This window comes from Toxotes jaculatrix, chromosome 11 (assembly GCF_017976425.1).
Source record: "Toxotes jaculatrix isolate fToxJac2 chromosome 11, fToxJac2.pri, whole genome shotgun sequence".
In the NCBI taxonomy this organism is placed as follows: domain Eukaryota; kingdom Metazoa; phylum Chordata; class Actinopteri; family Toxotidae; genus Toxotes; species Toxotes jaculatrix.
The window spans coordinates 10250107-10265842 of NC_054404.1; the positions used below are offsets into that span (position 1 = coordinate 10250107).

At 39.9% G+C, this 15736-nt stretch overlaps 1 protein-coding gene across 1 annotated transcript in view; it reads right to left on the reverse strand.

Annotated features, from left to right (window-relative positions):
• Window positions 1–15736, reverse strand: part of pcdh15a (protocadherin-related 15a) — a 130814-nt gene that overhangs the window by 50240 nt on the left and 64838 nt on the right. The window contains exons 18-22 of the mRNA XM_041049812.1: window positions 15351–15479; window positions 8489–8794; window positions 6330–6560; window positions 3943–4059; window positions 347–487 (exon numbers count right to left, since the gene is read on the reverse strand). Of these exons, the coding sequence (XP_040905746.1) occupies window positions 347–487; window positions 3943–4059; window positions 6330–6560; window positions 8489–8794; window positions 15351–15479 (924 nt within the window). The remainder of the gene's footprint in view (window positions 1–346; window positions 488–3942; window positions 4060–6329; window positions 6561–8488; window positions 8795–15350; window positions 15480–15736) is intronic.

Sequence of the window (15736 nt, forward strand, 5' to 3'; positions counted from 1 at the left end):
CCTTAAGTTAGTAAAATAGCTTTATGTGAGTGGCTGGGAGGGCATTTGTTTAATCTATAAAAAAACTCAATATCACTGGTCACAGACACAAAAGAAGCAATGACATGATCACTGAGATATGTCAGGAAACAGTGATAATTCGATTTTCAGGGGTCAATATGCACACATTTCTGACCCGCTGATCTTCACTGAAACTTAGATTACATTAAAACATGCAAGGAATTGAACTCTATTACCATTCAGCACAAACTGACAATTCCTGGATTTACTCTAAGGGACTCAGATAGAATAACTAATATCTTGGAAGCACCACACTGCTATTGTTCTCATAATCACCACCACTCACCTTAAAGGTGACGCTGGGCTCTTCATTAAGGTTGACCTTAGTGATGACTCTTCCAGTTTCCTCTTCCACATCAAAGATACTCCCACTGTATGGTGACCTGTCCAGGTCCACTCTATAGCGAACAAAACTGGCCGGAGTACCCTGGAGGAAGGAGGAAGAAGAACATGAACCACATCAATCCAGTAGCAATCCACTTATCTGGACACCACCTTTCACATTTTCAGGTGAAGCCATGAAGTACTGTAAAATGTATTCAAGCCATATGTTAGGAATATAACTCTATTACAGTTACATTTTATTGTTTATTCATACAGAAGAGCTGAAGTGATTTATGTAAGAAAAGGTTACTCTTCTCTTCTCTACTCAGCCCTCATTAGTCTGTCCTCATCAGTAATATAATGTAAACTCACTGTTATTCATTGATTCAGACCTCTTCCCTTTCATTTGGAATAAAAACTTCTCCATTAAACTCACTCCTCTAGTCTCCAGAGTTACACACTTACATTCATTAGTGAGAGCCTGGGCTTTGATATGACCCTTTGATTAAGATTAATCACGGTGCCTGATTACTAATCATCTCTATATCTTATTCCAGTTTCATCCCTTTGGACCTCAAATTCAGTCTGATTTTTAAAAAGCTTTTTGAAGCTCCACTCCCTTGCCTGAACCGATTTTGCTCCCTGGGGGACGGAGTAAAACCTGGGGCTTGAGAGGGAGGTAAATCCTGTAGTAGCAGTGGATCCCTCAGGAGGCTTACTCATACAAATGTGCCTCTAAGAGGTTACAAAACTACCTGAGTGAATTCACTAAGGGGATTCTCAGAAAAAGGGTCTCATCTCTAAAAGCTCTTCAAATTGTTTTCTAACATGTAATGGAAAAAATGTCAGGACAGGACCATTAATAAAAAAAAAAAAAAAGAAACACCTCCCACTGAAGAATCTAATACAGTATCTTCAGTAGCTAGACGTCCACAGTGACGGCAGCAGAGATGGTTCAAAGTGTTTTGCTCAAGGCTAGACATGCAGTGTTGTCAACTTAGTAACAGCGGTCAGTCTTCAGTTCTTGTCCTTCCCACTTGTGTCATTAGTTTGCCTTTCGAAAACCCAATGAAGTGTCTAACTTAAAGCTGTGGAAAAATAGGACTTCACCAAAGGAAACCAGTGAAGGAAATGTTCACCAGGAAACAATTTGCCTCACTCAAAACACAGTACCTATTTTCCCTTAGCAGACCTCACAATTTCAAAGTAATCAGTGTTTCCAGATTTGGCACAATCTTTGTTTTTGATAATTGGTACATCTTCTTGCAGAACACGCAGCATCTCTGAAATTATGTTTAAACGTGAGTCAACTACCGAATGTACTGTAGTTACAGTGGCATTTTACTCCATCTCTGTCGACAGACATTTTCAGCTTTACAACACCTTTTCTTGTCTGGCATTTGACTCACAGACTATGAATGTTTTATGTCCACTGCTGGAGTGAACTCACTGTGTCATTAACAATGCAGATGAGCAACAACAACAAAAAAAAACCCTCACTCAGACATCAAAATAATCCTTCCTAATTGCAACCTAGAGCAACATGTTAAAATGTTAAAAGATCTTTTTAAAATGTGTTTTGTTCTGCTTGTTTCTTTTTTCATTTTTTATTTTCTAAAGAATACAGTTCTCTCTAGGATAAAATGGCCAGTTCATGAATTAAAGAACAAGCTCAGCAGCACTGGGAAACACTGAATGATGCTTCAGAGACACCATACAACAGCAAGGTTTGAGCTGAGAGTGTAAGACAGCAAAACCAACACACTGATACAACTAAATGAGTAATGACTAATTTGATTTACACGTGACTAAAAGATTAGTGGAGAAAAGGGAATCTCTAAAAGAGAAACTTTCATTTTCAGTCACACAGAACAGACTCTTCCATTCTTGTGCTGAAGAATAAAGCCTCTTACTGGAACACTTGTCTCCATGGTGATCTCCTTTCTTATTTAGGGTGATATTAACATGCATATTTGTCACATCAAGACAACAAGCACTGAGTGAGTCTCTTCCTCTCCTGTGTGCGCACACATTTATGTGTGTGCTTAGCAGGCACTAGACTGAACCCTGTTCTGCCACACAAAGGTGTCTTTGACAGGCATCCTGTCAATAAAATGCTTTGAACTACCAAATGCAGGTCAATAAGAAACTGGGTTAGTTGGCTCCCGTTAGAAAACCTAATCCGTGTGTCTGTCAAACCACTTTGCCGAGTCACTCCCATGTCTCACTTGCTGCCTCCGTGTTCACGGTCACGTAATGATGAATTACTCTCTATTATTTGTGCTATGCCGCTGCTGGATGTTTTCTACTATACAAGCCTTCTCTGAAAGAAAAACCCAATATAAGGCAAAAAAGGCAAGTTAGAATTAAAAAGAATGATTTTGGAGCTGCATAACCAGGGAGGTGGCTGGGGATGGGATGGGATGGCAGGAGCAGGGACAGTCAGAGAGTGAGACATGCTGCAGTCTCTGTGGCGCTCTGAAGATGTTCTACCACCCACAGCTGGGACCGACAGGCATCCATATCCCTAAGTGTTTATGTGCTGCAGAGAGTACACAAGCTTGCTGAGCTCTGGTTAAATCCCAACAGCAGGAGGGCCACTAATGACAAGCATCAAGTCCAGTCATACATGATGTTTCTGAAAAACTTGTTCAGAGATGGAAGCTTTTAGGGCAAGTCAGGGAGATCACTGGGGAATTCCTATTCCCCTTTTTGCAGTTAAAATTTAAAAATAAATTAAAAAAAAGACTGTGTGTTATGACAGCAAAAGGTTGATTTGGGGACGTTTCTATATGGGGAAAAAAAACCCCAAACACTCTGTATCACAACCAAAAAGAAAGAAAACTGCTGACTCACCATGTGTTATAAAATTCTAAGGTGTGTGTCGCTGCCAATAAAGGAGGTTCAAATGAGGTGAAAGACAGAACTGGAACTTTCCAAAATACACTTGTTAAACTACTGACAGATTCAAACCAAGGTACTACCCCCTAATAAATGCTTTTCATCGCTCTTGCGTTGCTTCCTCTTAGTCACACAATTTCTGGTCTCAGCAGGGTGTCACAATTTCTCTTCTGCATTGTGTAATTTTGCTCCTTGGTTTGCGCACTCCGAAAGAATAAAAAGACAAAAAAACATCTTCACAGCTCCAGTCCCGGGAGACCCTGCTCAGATATTGTGAGGAGACATGACGCTGACTGAGGTAACTGGCAGATGAGTCATACAAGTGAAGCTAAACAAGAGCCCCTCACAATTAGAACTACTGGTGGGGAATGAAAATATACACAGCACTGCATCTCTAATGAGAGCATCAAAGTCTTGAAAACATCTTTAAAATGCATCGCGTGAAATGCTACCGCTAAATTGGCTGATGTTCTGTGAGAAACATGTAGTGAGAAGGTAAAAATCACCCAGCAAGGCTTTCATCTTAGCTACCTTTATTGAAAACACAGATGGAGTCAACGCGCTTCATGTTCTTTGAAATTTAACCACCGATGTTGTATACATTGCATATTTTAAATATAAATTTGAAGTTTGATAGATGTGTTTGACTATACTCACAGGTGGGTCTTGGTCCTCAGCAAAAACAGTTGTGATGACTGTTCCTTTCTCTGCATTAGGTGCCACCATACCCTTATACAGGTCTTGGGTAAAGACAGGGGAGAAGTCATTCATGTCCTAAAAGATGAGACACAGGAGACACAATAAATGTAGGTTTACCAGTTATGTGTTGGTGATATTTTGAATCGTGACTGGCTTTTACCTAAAAACCGCAGTTAATTGACAGTATAAAACATAATTGGGTCAGCAGAGTGAAAAATATTACTCAGGTCATAAAGAAAGGACATTACAGATATCCCTTTGGCTACAGATAAGATTTGGCATTAAAAGGGTCAAATTAATTTATCAGTTTGAGTCAATTTATTCACAGTTAATGACATTTACATGTATTTATTGACACTGCCAAGTGAGATGATAGATGATAGATTAGTTACATTTCAGTGTGCTTTTCCTGGCTGGACCTTTGGATAACTGGCATTATATGTATGTCTCAAACGTTCCACCAAACATACATAGAAACACACAGTGGCAGAATTAAGAGTCCTCGGACATCAAACCAAATGAGGGGGCTGACACAGTACCATAAAAATCTATGGTTCTCATTCTGACCCTTACAACCACAATAACAAGACTTATGAAACACTGTGAATTCTGGTTTCTTATCTCACAGTTTTTCTGCATAAGGCTCACTCCAGGCGATGAAACACTTTCTCTGGGATTCAGTGATTTACGACTCCCCAGAACACATGTGAGAACTTAACATCATCACTGCTTTTAATCACCTTCTCCCTGGAAATAATGCGCAGAAGAACTCTGCCATATTGTGGGCCTGCAAAGAAATGAAATCTTGTTAACTGTGCAACCCTTGCTTTAGTGTGTGAGAATGAAAACTCAGTAAGCCATTCACATATCTCTCAGGAATAGCTTAGCACTATAGTATAACAGCTGGAGCTTGATCTTCCTTTCTCTTGACTTTTTCCTTTACTTTCCACTGTTTTGACTGTGCCATGGGCAACAGTATGTGTTCTATAAACTTAGTGGTGGAGGCCAGCCTCCCTTTGATCTATACACAGGTTTAGTGTTTCCTAGCAGAAAATCTATGATCCCACTCTTGCTTTGAACAACATGCCTGATCCTTGTGCTCCAAGTGTTCACAAGGAAGCTGTGAACAAGATGCATCCACAGCCACACTTGTCTTTGCTTAAAACATACATATGTAACGTTTACATGCACATACAGTTCTTTATCATGCACACACACACACACACTCACAAGCCTACAGACGAACAGACAATATCTGTCTTACATCTCTGAAGTGCAACAAAAGAAGAAAAAGTTTGAGAGACTCATTCGGAACAGCAAGACACGCAGGACACTCAATCCATCACCGCAAGGCATCCGACGAAACAGAACAACAAAACAGTACAAGGGGAAATCAAACACAAGTGACATCAAATAAGTGGAATCAGTTACATCTCTAGTCCCCGAGAAGCCTGTGTGAATCCATTAGGCTCATTCTAATTCATGTCTGCCATTTCAAACAGCAGACATTGGTTTGATATCAGTGGTTGTGCGATGCCTTATCCTATCAAACGCTGTTCCTTGGTGACAGCACGAACACTGCAACAAAGCTTGTCCTTATCGGAGGACAAACTCACTCTACAGGTTGGCAGACCATGCGGCAAGCCTGCCTGAATAAGCTTAGGCGCTTCTTCCCATTCAGTCTAATAACGAGAGCTTAATTCTGCAGACTTTGAGACGGTCACTAGGGGTGGACTGAATTCATGTAGAGATAAATGTGCGAGCACACATTCTGGAGCATAGAATTACTCACAGGGCGAAAACATGCTCCCATTAACACGCACAAACACTCACGCATACACACATGAATAGTATCCCAACACAAGGAGTCTAATCCTTTCGTTGGGATTCAGCTGTTAATCTTTTGAAAGGTTGGAAAGGGAACACAAGCTCCTGAAAAAAATGCCATAATTGCTGTCACAAAGCTAATGAGTCATTCAGATCTGGAATAGCACTGTGTGCAAGGCAGAAACACCTATCCATCAATTCTCTTTGTCCTTTGTTGTGCGGACAAGCAGGTCGGAAGGCCGAAACATGCTTTACAAAGGAAATTCATTCAGCTTTTGCACGGAATAGCATAACACTGGATTTCATATCACAATAGCAGTGCAGGTGCCTTACTGTACAATAAGTCTCCAATCCCCTTCTGGACTGTGGCTTAGGCAAGCTATTACTACTGTAAAACTCTGCTAATGAGTCACCACATTCACTGCCAGTTCTGCAGATCCTGAGGGACGATGAGGATAGATGGCAGGAGAAAAGGCAAATGAGAGGTTGGGGTGGACTGACTATCTGGGAGGTCTTACCGTGATGCGGACCGTGACGGTAGCTTGCCCTGGAGGCATGACCCCTCCTTGGTCGACAGCTTCCACCTGGAAAGTGTAAGATGCCCCCATGCCCATAGCTGCCAGGTCCTCAAAGTCCAGGGTCTGCAGCACAGCTAACTCCCCTGTGACAGGGTTGAGAGAGAACAGCTGTCTGGCTGATTCAGTCTTGATCCGATACGTGACATTGGAGAAGAGGTCTGAGTCCACCGCCTGTGGTGAGGAGGAGGAAGAGAAAAGGGATGAGTAGGAATTAAACAATTAAAGTACATTAAAGACAACACAGGACGTGAGTGAAGAGAAAGTGGGGTGATGAAAGGGAAGAGAGGAAGAACAGCATATATATTTTAAACTGGGAACCTATATACAGACATATAAGCTGGGGGTAAAGGCTGTGGACAATAAATATTAATGTCTCTATTTTAATTATGCATTTTAATGCTGCAGGGGTTACTTACATCAATCATTAATAGATTCTGATTAAATTAAATCACTAAGGAAAGCTTAAGTTGGTCCTCATTGCATTAAATCATAATTCTCTAAGTAGATATAATTTGCACAGGCTTCTGCGACACCAGATTATTAGACAGAGTATATGGAAACAGGAGCGTATATTGTTGTCTGGATGCACCCTCCACACACACACACACACACACACACACACACACACACACACACACACACACACACACACACACACACACACACACACACACACACACACAGCATTATTCATTGATAAGCAAAACAAGACTAAGAGTCTGCAGCTGTAGTGGCTCTGCTGTGAGGCAGTACTTAAGCACAGCTGTGCTTTAAGCTAAGTGCTCACATCAGCATGCTAGCAGGCATAGTTTTAACCAGCTTGGTTTAGTGTGTTAGCATGTGAAATTTCTATAATTAGCATTAAACAAAAAGTACAGCTGAGGCTGATAGTAATGCCAGTAATATACATACATACAACATACAGACATTTTCTGTTAATGACAGGCCTTGATAAAAGACCAGGTCAGTATCCACATTCCATTCAATAACGGTCAAGATATTTCAGTGAAAACCAAAAATGTCAACCTCATGGTGGCACTAGAGGAAAATTCAGGGACTACTAAAGTAATCAGAATACATCGTCTGGGAACCATGAACGTCTGTACAAAATTTGGTGGAGCTGACGTCAAGTGAAAACTTTGACCTGTTAGTCCCCCCCCCCCCCGCCCGGAGTAAATTTCATGGCAAGCCATCAAATAGTTGTCAAGATATCTAGCTCTGAGTCAAAAATGTCGACCTTGGTGGCAGTAGAGGAAAATTTAGGGGATTATCAAAGGCAGTAGGTTTCATCCTCTGGGAACCAATCATCAAAGAGGTGGACCAACAGAGCGAGCTAATACATTCAGGTCTAAGCAGTAGCGCTCCACCTATCTCAGCCACTTCCTTTTCTCAGTCTATCTCACTATCTCACTTTTGCTCTTTAGGTGTCTTGCCAGCAACCCCCGTCCGTTTAGAGTTTAGGTGTCGTTGTCTAGGAGATTAATGGTGTCACAGTGCCACTGTCACTCACACCTCACACCTTGAACCCGCCCCCCTGCTTCAAACTCCCCTGCTTTTTCCCTCACTGAGAAATGTCACTCACAATATGCCGGCAATTACTTGCCCCTCTGCTGTGTTTTCTTTTCATGCACAGGGTTTCCCTATGCTGCACTTCTGTGCAAACATGTGCACTGACATTTGACTGTGCTAAATCTACCCAAAGACAGGTTTCACCATGCTGGAAAGCTTTTCAGCATGTGCATTATTTTACTGTTTGTCAGGGGAGATGGAAAATGATCCTCTAAGACTGGTTATAACTTTAAAAATCCAGTCTTTAAAAATCATCCAGCTTTAAGTCTTATTCTGTCTAAAAATGCCCAGAGGCCTGTCATGACAGGAGAAAAAATGTTCCTCTTTGCTGTGTATAAAAGGCTGTGTATGTTTCCTTGACATTTTAAACACTAAATTGCCTGCACTGGAAGTCAAAAGACAGTAAAAGCCTGTTAATACAACAGTTGTTTCAAGTAGTTTCCATGCTGAACGATATAAAGGGAGACACACAGGGATGAAGGACAGGAGACAACAACTTTGGCAACAAACACATACAAATGAGTACTTACAATTAGCCGAAGAATTACAGTTCCCACAGGGCTGTTCTCAGGTACGTTCACCACATAAGTTTGCTGGGAAAAGACTGGGCTGTTATCGTTTATATCCGTGACATGAATTGAGATGGTCAAGGTGGTCCGACGTGGATCCACTGCCCCATCTGAGGCCTCTACCACCAATTCATATTGGCTCCTGAGCTCCCGATCCAGAGGCACTCTTGTGTAGATGCTGCCGTTTGCACTGATTATAAACAAGTCAGGATGATTCACGATCCGGTAGCGCACCTGGCCATTAGCTCCTGCATCTGGATCTGTAGCCTGTGGAGATAGAAAATGATCAGAGAGCTCTGTGAAAGGAAAATATATGATTACCTCTGAGGGGTCAGTGAGGAAATATAAGGAAAAATGTTTCCCCTGTAATATTAATATGTGGACAGCTCATCCACATAAACCAGCTCCCCCTCAAGTCTGATGTGTGACTTCAGCATTGGTGATGTGATGTTTGATAGTTACCGTTTTCGCTGATGTAGTTTTCAAACAATCACCCTTTAATGTTCCCAAAGTAAGTCATTGAGCTACAAAGACCATAATTTATTGCACCACCATATCTCCACTTGTTTAAACAGTGGTCTGTGCCAATGCAAACTAAATAGAGGTACAATGTGAAATATAGCCTGGATAATAAGATGGAAACATAATAGTCTGCTAATGTTGCAGTGGCCATTATCTTACAGTGGACTGAGAGACTTTGCATGTGAAAAAAAGTGAGTTATGGGGCTCACTAAATAAAACGTTAATAAAAGTCAATACAGCCCCCTTCCCTCCCGACGCTGCTGAAGTAAACTGACAACCTGTGGGAAACACTGAAAATCCATTTACATACATTAATAATAACAGAGGTGAATACACGGCATATAAATAACACGTCATGCACGTCATGCAGACATGTGCAGAGGTATTTCCCTTCAGGCAAACAACAGATGCTGTGAGTTTGAGTTTATGCACCATAATCTACATGGCTTCAAGTACAAGCCCATGTAGGTTATGGTGCTGTAGCTACATTGAAAGAAGTTTCACACGTTTGAGTCTCATTTCCTGTTCTTCGTATTGAGTCTTTGTAACAGACCAGAACCCTTTTTCATGCAAACTTCGCACTTCATCAAAAGGAAATCATTGAAAGCTCAATCGCAATTTAATAGCAAGCACGACATTTGTAAAATAAAGAGAGTAAATTAAAAATGGAGAAAAAAGAAATGAAGGCACATGGCCCTACTCTGCGATACTGTGATTTTTGCAGAGCAGAAGTACGAATTTTAATTCCTGTGTGGATAAGACAGGCTATTATAATGCCTGTGTACATACGTATGTGTGTGTGTTCTTACTGCTAATGTCATCATTGTGGTGGTAATTGAGAGAGAGGCAGTGAGAGGAGAAAATACAGAGGGAGATCAAGTCTCATTTCATCTGTCTGTTAAAACCTCAGTGCAAGTAAGTATAAGATTGCACAAAGAGGGGAAAAAAAGTTCCAAGAGGAACAGTAAAAGAGGGTACATATACACATATGGTTGATAAAAGCTGCCCCCAATTTGTTGTACATGGATTGCTTGACAAATATTCAAAGCCAAGGCTAAAAATTGGACCTCAGCTTTAAGCCTTTGCAAAACAGACTAAAGCACATCGAGTCAATATGTGCATATGGATCACTCCTTCCCTGCAGTGGTTACATAACAAAAATTCTCACTGCTTGTTGCCTTGTAAGAAGTGTAATCTAATTAATTCACAGCCAATAAAATCAAATAACAAATTTGCATATTTCTGTAGAAGCTAATGGACAGTATGGTATGTTCTATGGGGCAAGACCTGCAGCAGATTTTGGCAGACATAACAAACATGGTTGTGGTAAAGCCTGGCCTTAGTGCAGACTGCATAGCCTTTGGTTTGTGAGCTGTCTCTCGCCCAATTTGTTAGCATCAAATTATTGTTTCCGCCAAGTTATGTGGATATTTTCTGACTATTTGACACTAGTCTTGAAATCACAGCTTAAGTCTTCTTCATACTGAAGGTGTATTTATGGAAATCTTTGACAAAGTTTTTCAGTCAGGACCCAGAAGTTTGGTTAATTGGTGATGTTTAGAGACACAGACTTCTGATTGTGAGAGTTTGGGCAGGCTAGGTACATTGATTGTGGGAGCGGCACAACATCCTGCAGGTGAGGGTGGCTGCAGCACAAAAAGTGGCTTGAACAGGTGGGTGCAGCCTTAAGAAACGGGCCCATGCAGACCTCTAATATAATACCTGAGAATTTTTTTTGTGTGCTGGGTCCAGTGGGTTTTTAGTCTTTTTGCATTTACAAAAAGAGCATATTCATCTTGCTTTGGATGCTAAATGCTCAAAACCTAAAATTTAGTCTGAATTGCCCACTTATACTGCTGGCAGAATGATGTCTCGTTACACCCTGGGCAAAGTATTTTCAAACACAATATGAAACATTGATGTCTTCCTCTCAAGACCAAAGAAAAGGAATAACTGCATGTGTGTTAACCCAGGGAAATGTAGCATAGCAGTGCTTGCCTTTAGTTGGCAGCAGGATAAAGAAATCAAATTCACTTTATCAAGGAATCTGCTCAGCTAAAAAAATAAATGGCGTTAAGTTCAACAACAGCCTCTCCAATTAGCAACAATTCTACATGATGCTTCCGTGACGTGTCTGACATGAATGCTAATCCATTTGTCCTCCGGTCATCTGTATGCTTAGATTATGGCTCCCCGCTATGAACAAACAGGAAGGGCTTGTATGGTGTAGGATTTGTCAGTCACAGAACAAATTACTCTGTTAGCACAACCAGCAGTGCTGTCAATTGTGATAACCCAGTAAATCGTCTCCACTCTGTGACTGCGTGTAAAATAAGAACAGGTGGGAACCAGTTCCAATTACAATAATCCAAAATTCTACAGGGCAAGCATTAAGCTACTTAATGGCATAATGCATTTGCACTGCAGCCATCTTCACCTTTGGCAATTGCCTGAGGCTTTGCATTATTACTCCCTCCAGGTAAATTTAAGACGCTACAGGAAAAAAAATGAACAGATTTTACAGTAACACATCACATTGAAATGCAAAATTACTGACACAAATAGTACAGTAGCTTAATTCAAGTTGTCATTATCTCATTCATTCCTTCATCTGTCACTTGATATTTACTTGGTGTGACATGACGGAGAGCTGTAGGTTCCTGTTTTGATAGAGACATTTGCTCAGTAAGACAAACATGTAACAGACACACACTTGCACGCAAGGCTCCTAAAAAAAAAAAAAAAAAAAAAAAAAAAAATCTCCACATCACAAGAGGTTATTCAGTCCCACAGAATAAGAGCTAGCAGTTATAGAGCATTTGTCAGCCTATCAGGACTGCTGATGAAACACAGAGAAACACTTAAGTGGTGGATGTTAAACGATGATGCTCTGGCTCCACAACTTTTTTGCTTTTCCTATTTTCTCTTTCACCATTGGAGCATGGAGTTTGGAAAGTTGTCAAAGTCAGGTGTGACGAACCCAGTGTGCGAACTTGACAGATCTGAGCAGCAGCATCTTCCCCACCCACTCCTTCTGTTCTTACCTTACATGAACTTCATTATTAGTTAACAAACCGTTCAACATTTTGTCTACCTTCTTTGTTGCAACCTCAGAGTGTGGTGTCTGTCAGATTGGAAAAAAAAAGACCCAATGCTTCTCTCATTTATATTTCTATATTTTATCCTTCTTGACTACCTGTGCACCTTGCGGATGAATTAATGAGGGCAAGTGAGAGTTAAGAAAATGTGAAAATATGACAAAGGGGCATTTTCACACAGACGTTATATACACTTATTGGCACTAAGAATCTAAATGCCATGTCTTTACTGCTGAAATGGGGTAATTTATTAAACTAAGAGCCCAGAGCTATAACAAAATATGAGCCTATCACCCTTGCACCTTGTCTGCATCTATAAATAAAATCTTGGAGAAAGACACTAACACTTCACAGCCCATTGCAAAAATACTTGTTAAAATACAATTGTGTTATCCATGTTACAGCCAAGGTGTTGGCTTATTTTGAAGCCTCATGCTGCAGGGTATGGTCTCCTCATACTCTGGCCAATGAACATGATCTCTTAAAATGCAATTCAATATGTGCTCCTCACATGAAAAATGAGGAAAACGTCTCTCTACCATGAAAGGATTAAGCGAAGGAAACCAACCAGAAAGAAGCTGTGAAGGGGATACTAGAAGCAGGATGCAGGTGGACACAGAAATAGTAGGTTGCAATGTATTGCAACAATTATGGCTTTATGGCTGGTTTGGTGTGTGTTTCTTATAATACACTTGCCTTCAAGTCTGATAACCTGACAACAGAAATGTCATGTTTTAAAAAAAAGTATTTAATTCAAACATAACCTTTTCTACTGCACCCTTTAAACAGAGGCAATAATATATCCAATATACAAAAAGGCACAAGAATCAATTAAAACAACATTCAAAATGATGAATGAAGAGTAAAATTAAAATAGAATAATGCACATCAAGATAAAGGGAATTCAAGACAGAAGGATTGTTCAATTAGCAAACAGTTTCGAGGTATTAATAAATAGATCGTCTAAGGCAGAGTTTTGTTTAAATTTGAAAGTGGCTCAAGTTGGGGAGAATTGAAGAATATAAGGAAATTTTCATCTATGTGCAGAACAGAAGCTAAATACAGCTTCACCACATTTGGTTCTGACTCTAGGCACTATTAGATGAGTGCTTCCTAAAGATCTAAGGCACGTACTGGGTTTGAACTCTTCAAGCATATCAGAAATGTATTTATGCCATAAGCCATAAAGTGATTTGTTAAATAAGCACAGCATTTTAAAATCTATTCTGTGACAACCTGAAAGACAATGTAAAAAATTAAGAAAAGGCATAATGTACTAAGTTCTTCTCTAGCAGCAGTATTTTGAGCGAGCTGCAGTTTATCTTTTATTTTTGGAAAGATCAGATTACAGACTACCTCACCCCCGCATCAAGCATAAGATGAAGACATAAAATGAAGACACAGAACCTATAAGTCTTGCTATTTGTTTTAGATTATTTTGCACTGAAAGATTTCCAACTTTCTCTCTCTCTGTATCTCTATTTTGTCTTTATATAGCTGAACTCACATCTATTCATTTACTTGCTCTAAGCATTGACGCATTAAGTCTGTAAGATCATAGCTATTTGGCAAAAAAAAAAAAAAAGCATTTGGGAAAATCTGGGTGTCATCTGCATAGATATGGTGAGCAGTCTTACAGTCTCACAGAATTTGGTCAAATAGGGGTAAACCAAGTGAAACAATAGATGGGTATCTATGGTCAGCCATCAGCAAATGTTGTAATGCAACAAAAATGTGTGATTTTATGAAACAGTGCTGCATTAAAAAAAAATGGAAAATAGAAAAAAAAGCCCCCATCCCTTCTTGATCAGCTACAACAGGACTAAGCTGTAGCCTCTCTACGTGCATGTGCATGGAGAGCAGGATTGTGTTGAGCTAAGTACTTTAATGTACTTTTCTTTTCAGTCAGAAAGGCACAACCTCAGCCCAAGTTGGCAAGGTGCCAGCTGAGAAAAGCTTCCAAGGCAGGACAGAGAGAGAGCGAGAGAGAGAGAGAGAGAGAGAGAGAGAGAGAGAGAGAGAGAGAGACGGGGTGTGGACTAAGCCCTAATCTAGCTGCTGGCTGCATTTCTGAGGAAACACTTGAGAGTGAGACTGTAGGTAGCTTTGCCTCATGCAAACACCAAGCTTCCTTCATATGTCCTTTTGTCTTATTTCACAGTTCATAAACTCACAACATCAACTGGTCGTCCATTTTATTACCCATTGAAAATTGTAATAGGATGTCTAATGTTAAAAGTGTATATCCTGAAAGTTGTTTACCCTTGGCAATTTTTTGTTTCCATAAGCAATTACAAGGACAAGGAACTGAAATGGTCCAGAAACAAATACTCTAATCAAAATGTACTTAAAACATGAATGAAGTGTTTAATTGTTAACAGTTTAAGGTTACCAACACCTAACCAAGAAACACTGGTATATCAAACAGTGTCATTCAATAACTCAAGAAGTACTCAATCCCCTGCACATGTCCATTAGACCTGGTAAGTCATTCTCAAATTGATTATACTCCTTTATCATAATTTTTTTTTTAAATTCCCGCTATAATTAGTCTTTTTTATTTTTTTGATATTATGAACTTGCATCAAAGTGCCCCGAACCTCTTTGGTTGTCTCTTGCTTCACTGTTTTAAAATGTAACTCTGAACTATATTGAGTTGCAAAAGTCTTTCATAACAGTGGGTTGGAAGGAAATCTGATTTAAAATCAGGGAGTGAAACTGTATGAGAAGAAGAGGCAATAAAAAAAACAAGACCCCTGGATTTTACTGCCTCATCTGCCACTTTTTAAGCTTGTAATGTATGCCCATACTGACAGAGGATGTGTCCTGTCATTATTCCATGATTAATACACAGACAAACATCAGGTCAATTAATAGTAATTAGAAAAATCTGCCAGCTCAGTGGAGCTGAACCAAGCCAGTCAACAGCTTTGAGTAACAAATCTGTCCAACAAGATTGACCATGTTGGAAAATGTGAGGTAATTTTTAAATGAGCAACAACAAGAAAGACTGAGGTACAATTGCAGCTGTGTGGCCAGTACAAAACATCTGGATATACAACAATACAAAGAACAAATGTAATCTAGATGCCTGAAAGGGGAAAGGGGGCATGGGGGTGATATGTGTGTGGAGGAAAACAGTTTAGTTATTTCAAAAGAACAACAACAACAAAAACATAATTCTTATAAAACATTACACTTACCCTGACTTCTCCTATGAATAAATTGGCCTGTTCTTCTCGCACTGTAAAATTAGTGGGCATGGTGAGGTTAAACTCAGGGTCATTATCGTTGACATCAGTGACGACAATGTTCACAGTGGTAGTGGATGTCTAAAGAAAACAAAAACAAAGAACACAATTAAGACCATTGTTAGTCAGTGTTCCTTTAAATGAAGTATTTTAATACAACCATCTTAAACTCAAATCAATTTGAACATCATCATCTGGTTTAAGTGTGGAACCAACTTTTATCTTTTGTGATGACTTTGGAAAATGAGACTGTTTTGTGCCCAAGAAGCAATTTTAAAAGAATAAGGATCAAACAAGGTCGACTGCTAAAAACTCACTGATGAAAAATGATTTTAAAA